Source organism: Pteropus alecto, unplaced genomic scaffold (assembly GCF_000325575.1).
Source record: "Pteropus alecto unplaced genomic scaffold, ASM32557v1 scaffold23, whole genome shotgun sequence".
NCBI lineage: Eukaryota > Metazoa > Chordata > Mammalia > Chiroptera > Pteropodidae > Pteropus > Pteropus alecto.
In genome coordinates, this window is record NW_006435837.1 from 251,974 (window position 1) to 258,885 (window position 6,912).

Consider the following 6,912-nt stretch of genomic DNA (forward strand, 5'->3'; position numbering starts at 1 on the left):
TGAATGGGCTTGCTTCTTAGCTTTCCTCGAGGCCAGTTTAATACACTGTTTTCTCAGATCTGCTGCGTCAACTACCACTCATAAATTTTCCAACTGACAAAATTTTGCTGCTCTTTTCTCTGATCTCTTTTTATCAATGAAGGTTTCTGCCTTAAAAAATCTCTTTACTGTTATTTCAGTGAGGTTTGAAGGGGGAGCAGAGACTAAGATAGATATTCAAGCCAGCATTTTTAGCCAGAAGTTCTACATGTATCTTCATTCTCTCCTTCTCAAGTGGTACCTTCTTTATTAATTCTCTTGCATCTCAAACCACATCGAAACTCTTAAGGGTAAGAATTTCTCTAATTCCTATAGATGCGACCAGTGGAGGGATGGAGAGAGATAGGATAGGAAGAGAGAGAGAGAGTCAGATTTGGCTGATTCAAAGCCCATACGCCATGATACCACTCTGCCTCCATGAAGTGAACAAACCAACATCAATGTAGTATTCACCACTCAACAAGAGAATGGCTGGAAAGCAATCTGACAATGCATATAAAGTGTTTAAAAATCTCTGATGAAGTTAAGTAGTACCACTCTCAAGATTTTATCTTAAGGATATAATTCAACAGAATGAGGTGACCATGTGGACTTTCACTTGTGAGACAATGGTAGACTAAATATTCTGAAAAACCATCCCACTGCAAAAACATAGACACCCTAGCTAAAATACAAAAACAAAACAAAACGAAACAAAAACTCCTATCTTTGAAAAGGTATAGTTGAGCTTGTAAAAGAAGGAAAATCCTCAGGAGTGAAAAATAATGAGGGAGCTACAAATTAGCATTGTAAGTGACTGATGTCCCTGAGCACATTCGTCACTCCCAGGAACCTAAAGTCTCGGGTTTTAATGACCTCGTGATCTCATGTATGTGGGAGACATGATCTTGGCCTCAGAGAAGGTAGGAAATTGGAACTGAGACCTCTGCATAAAGACAGACTTACGAAGGACAGTAAGGTGAAACAAAATGGAAGATAGGAAAGAGAGAATGTGGGAAAATGAACTTTCTTCGGTATAACTGAAGAACACAAAATACGAAGAGAAAATCCTAAAATTTGCCAGAGAGAGAAAGAGATCATCTAAAAGGAACAACTAGACTGGCAGCAACAGTGGAACAATAACTTCAGATTGCTGAGAGAAAACCACTGTCAATGCAGAATTTGGTATCTACTTAAATTATGTATTTAAGAATAAGAGTGAAGACACTTTCAGAAAACCCAAAACTGAAAGAGTTATCACCGAAAGACGCTCATTAAAGGCACTTCTAAGAGTGTACATCAGGATAAAGAAAAATGATCCCAGAAGGAAAGTTTGAGATTTATAAAACAACAATAATGTCTAATTTGGAGGTTAAAAACAAGATGGTGCTAAAATATTGGATAACAATAACTTTTAAGACAAGAGGATAGTGACTAGCATTCTAATGCCCTTGGATAGATTTTTTTTTTAGGGGGTGGAGCTATTCTGATTTAGACTTTAAGTACACATATTAAAATTTAAGAGTAATCACTAAGAATAGAAATAGAGTGTATAACTTCCAAAATAATAAAGGGGGAAGTGTGGAATCAAAAGAACAATCTGAAAGAAAACAGGAAAGTGGAGAAAAGACATAGAAAAAAGCAGGACAAATAACAAAATAAAATGGTAAAGATAATTTCATATATCAACAATTAAAATCATAATAACGTGTGAATGGTATAAATTCACCAGTTATAAGAAAGATATCCTCAAAGTGGATCAGATAGGGCGGAATGTCCAGGCGTTAATTTGTCCATCAGCTGCATTTGCCGTACGGGGCGTACGTGTTAGGTTTTCACCAGATTCTTTCACGAGCATCACATTAATCCCTAGGGAAGAGGGCCTTTTCCCCGTTTTGTAAATGATGAAGCCAAGGATCGGAAAACCGAAGCGATGCGTCGCCCTGACCTTCCGGAACTGGTCCAGGCAGGGGAGCCCCGCCCCATCTGCGGGACGCCGTTCGGCGGGTTGGCGCCTGCACGGCAGGTCCTGGGGGCGTTATTGGAAGGACAACGGCAAACCCCGACCCTACGGTCCTCCCCGACCCAGCCCAGCTGACTTGCCTCCCCGTAATTCACCGTGGCTAATTTATCATGTACATGTTTATTAACTGTTGGTTTATGTGAAAAGTCTGTACTTTCCTGGTAAATATGTTTTGCCTGAGAAATGGGATTGTTGGCTTTTCTTTGAAGGTCTATATTTGCTGCTGGAAGATCCAGTCTGCTTCTTATTGCAAGAAAAACTGTTAACAAAAATGTACTAATAGCTAAGCTGGTGATTCTTCTATTATCAAAAGTTGGTTAAAAAATAATCTATGTTTCATGCTCTGCTCTGCAGCCAAACCCTATCCTGAATGTTAACATTTCAATATTGGAGTTACATGTGAAAAAATCACAATTTCAAATCTGAGATTATGAAACCCAGCTTGAAACTTCATGATATAACTTTTATAATTTTTAATACTTGAACAAAAGGAGTATTTGATTTGGAGATACTAAAGCAAACCCCATGCTGCATGTTCTCGACTACGTTTAATTTAAAGACAGCTGTGAAATAGCTTTGTACTAAATCATTTTATATTAAATAAGAGTTACATGGAAATTGGTGATTTCCTTGACCGATATTGGACTTGAAAATTAATTGTTCTAAAAGCAAAAAACAAAAACAAAAAACTAAAAACAAAAAACAAAAATACAAAGACATGGTATATCAGAGTAATTAATGTTAGCTGCTATAACAAACAATCTCTAAGATTACCAGGGCTTAACAAAACAAACTTTATTTCTTACTCACATCACATAGGAATCTGTGATCTTTCAATCCTAGTTCTATCATCTGGTAGTTCTTTGCCTCAAGCCATGTGAACAGGGGAGAGAGTACATAGAAAACCATGCATGACATTTTAGGAGCCAAGCCTAGAAGTGGCATACATCACTTCTGTCCACATTCCTCTGGTGGTCCCAACGTAACTGCAAAAAGAGCTGGGAAATGTAGTCCTGTGTTCCCAGGGAGAGGAAATGGAATTAGTGAGCATCTAGCCAATCTCTGACATATAAAAAAGTTGAAAATAAGAAAAGATGCAAAAGGATATGCCGGGCAGATGCTAACCAGAAGAAAGCTAGAGTAGCTCTGCTTAAATTGGACAAAATAGTCTTCAAGGCAAAATGCATTTTTAGGAATAAAGATAGTAATTACATAAAGATAACAGATTCAAGTCACCAGGAAGAGATGCTGATTCTGAAATTATATGTATACCTAGTGATACCTTCTAATAAAATAAAGCAAACATTGACAGAATTATGAGAAACTGACAAGTCCACCCTCATAGAATTTAACATATACCCTTCTCAGTAACTGATAGCACACAGACCAAAAACTAGTAGCATTTAGAAAATATAATACAATTAACAAGCTTGATCAAAAGAACATGTATAGGAAAAAGTTTTCAATCAGCAATAATTGTGCCGTGGATAAACCTCACTGGCTATGATACTGCCACTGTGCAAAGCTGAAAAAAGGACAAGTATAGAATCTTGTATCCACCTACAGAGAGTGTACATTTTTCTTCCCCTGTATTGGATGCTTTCTTTTCTTCCTTAAGAGTACAAGAAACATCTATCCAAACTGACCCTATACTTGTCTATAAAGCCAGTCTCAACAAATTTCTCAGAATCAGCATCATATAAATCATGTTCTCTAATTAGAGTGCAATTAAGTTAAAAATAAATAAAAGATAGCCAAAAGAAAAAAAAACATGTATGAAGATGTTCACTCTAGCATTAATTATGTACAACAGTGAAAAATTAGAATCACTGGAATATCCAATGACATGGGTATGGTTAAGTAAATTATGCCTCATCAACCCAATGCATAATTATGTGGCCATTAAAAATTATTTTTAAGTAAACTATGTTTAAGATACAGTATTAAGTGAAAATTTTAAATCTATATATTACTTATGATTACAAACACGTGAAAATATGTGTACATTTGACAGATTAGAAAGGTATAATCAAATGAAAGCAGTTGTTATAGTGGCGAGATTATATATAATTTTACTTTTAAAAGGATTTTCTGATATGGTTATATTGTTTGATATGCGTTAAAAGAATCAATAGAAGACATGATCTCTGGCAACTGATGCTAGTTATGCGTTAATAGCAATTATCCCTTTCTTTTATAACAATAGAATTTTATTTTGGTACATAACCGCCCAGAAGAAGAGTACATTTCCCAGCCTCCCTTGTGGCTAGGCATTATGATGAGACAAGGTCATAGCTAATGAAATATGAGAAGTGGCTGCCCTTAAATGTAAAGAGTCTGTCCTTCCTTTGTCCTTTTCCTTCATCTTGTTACCTGAAATCTCCCTTAGTTTTGTTATCGCACATACTATGGGTGGGCTGAATCTGATATGCATTTGATTAAAATAGGGACTGCTTCTCAATTTCACAAATGAGAATATGTGTGACTCATGCTATAAATACGTGTTTTCTATTCAACCAATGTCTAGTACAAGCTCTGAAAACAAGGGGATTATGCATCCTAGTTTTGGATATCAAATGATACATTAATATTGAAGAGTACATGTTAATGTTAAATATATTCTAGTGGGAATCATACACATTTACTCCAATATTCTTTATCATTTAAGAGAATGTTTTAGCAGAAGATGAGATCCATTTATAAGCTGTTCTGCCTGATTTAAATCAGCAATCAACCTCCACATTTTAAATGTTGAACAAAATTAAAAATTATATTTTAAAAGTTAAATAATGCATTTTGTTTAATTATCACAACCTCTGGTAAGGTATGATATAATCCGATAGCCTGGATCACAAAAAAATATCAATAATTTGTACTATATCAGGAATGAGAATTTATCAATTCAAAAGACAATTGATAAATATTACTCAAAATATTCTTCATACTTGAAAAATATCCAAAGTACAACATTAAAGCAGATGCAACATTCTGTCCCAAGTGCTTACAATGCTCAATAATGATTAGGTATGCTATGTCACGCCGACTGCAGCAACAAATTCATTATTATTTTTATTATAATTCAGAATAGGTCAATCACAAGCTGTTCTAAAAAAACAACATGCTACTAAAAAAAAGATACTGGAGTCTGACTTGACAGCAGCCTTTTATTTTGCAAATTCTAATATTTATGCTAAGCATGGCCTGTTCAGATATTTTTTAAAATGAAGGAAAATTGAAATTGAATAAAAGTTCTAGGGACTAATTTGCTCATCATTTTTTGAACGCAACTGTATATTGCTAGTTGGAGGGCATCTAGTTGAAATAATTTATTCAGATTAAAATTCTGTCAGTAAAAAAATATTTGTACCTATGGTAATATAAAAGGCTTAAAAGTCTGTGACGCATTTGGTTAAAAGAGAACACTGAGGTCTTATTTATATTTTGTTTTCCTTTAGTACTCATATTCATCATCTACAGACAGCCAAGCAAATTGTTAAATAACTCGGTTTTCAGTCAATTAGCTGTGCATTAACGTGATGAAGAACGATGAACACACAAGTCTTAATACCAGGCAAATGATCCCTTTTTCTTTTTTCCTAATTTGTCACTTGACTTGAGTTCTTTAATTTTCACAATTTCAAAAGATGGGGTGGAGAAGACAACTTTCTTTTGTGGCTTTGCACCTCGTGCGTCTGTTTGTGGTTCCTAGGTAGAATGAGAAATAAAAGCAGATAGTGTTTCATATTTGTTTTTTACTACTTTATGTTTTTATATTTGACTGTTTGTAGCTAGCCTCATCTCAAAAAATTTTACAGCATATTTTTAAAAAAATTACAAAGTAATACACGAATATATGTTCATTGTAAATATTCTTACAATGTAGGAGTGTACTGAGGCAGACTTTACACAGTATAGCTTTTAATAAGTTCAGATAGAAATGACTTCCACTTTAAGAAAAGCACCATTAGAGATGTGCTGAATCAATAGCGTCAACATGTAGAGACAATAGGGTGTTTTTTGTTTTTTGGTTTTTTTTTTTTTTTGCGCCAGCTCATGCTGATGTGGAGCTAAAACAGCTGGTATTTATCAGGTTTAAGAATTTAAAAAATAAACAAGACAAGGCTGTCCACTATCACCACTATTATTCAATATAGTATTGGAAGTCCTAGCTAGAGCAGTCGGGAAAGAGAAAGAAACAAAAAGCATCCAAATAGGGAATGAAAAAGTCAAATTGTCACTTTTTACAGATGACATGATTCTATATATAGAAAACCCTAAATACTCCAGTAAAAAAGTATCAGAAATAATAAACAAATACAGTAAAGTTTCAGGATACAAAATCAATGTTCAAAAATCCATAGTGTTCCTATACTCTAACAATGAGTTTTCAGTAAAGAAATGAAAAAACAATTCCTTTTGCAATTGCAACAAAAAGAATAAAATACCTAGGAAAAAACCTAACGAAATATGTGAAGGACCTATACACTGAAAACTGTAAGACATTATTAAAAGGAATTGAAGAAGACACAAAGAAGTGGAAAGATATTCTGTGTTCTTGGATTGGAAGAATCAACATAGTTAAAATGACCTTATTACCTAAAGCATTATATAGATTTAATGCAATCCCCATCAAATCCCAATGGCACTTCTTAAAGAAATAGAACAAAAAAATCATCAGATTTGTGTGGAAGCACAAAAGACCTTGAATAGCTAAAGCCATCCTGAAAAAAAAAGAACAAGACCAGAGGCATCACTCTACCCATGTGCAAATTATCCTGCAAAATGACAATAATCAAAACAGTATGGTATTGGCAGAAAAACAGACACACGGACTAGTGGATCAGAATCGAGAGTCCAGAAGACAGACCCTA

The 6,912-nt window shown here is 34.5% G+C and overlaps 1 protein-coding gene and 1 pseudogene across 2 annotated transcripts in view; both read right to left on the bottom strand.

Moving 5' to 3' along the window:
• Positions 1-3,211: 3,211 nt before the first annotated feature.
• CUNHXorf58 (chromosome unknown CXorf58 homolog) overlaps positions 3,212-6,912 on the bottom strand; it is a 24,459-nt gene continuing 20,758 nt past the window's right edge. For both annotated transcript variants that reach the window (XM_015589132.2, XM_015589131.2), the window contains exon 9: positions 3,212-5,746. In XM_015589132.2, the coding sequence (XP_015444618.1) occupies positions 5,603-5,746 (144 nt within the window). In that variant the 3' untranslated portion in view covers positions 3,212-5,602. The remainder of the gene's footprint in view (positions 5,747-6,912) is intronic.
• On the bottom strand, positions 3,413-3,568 carry LOC112479555 (annotated as a pseudogene).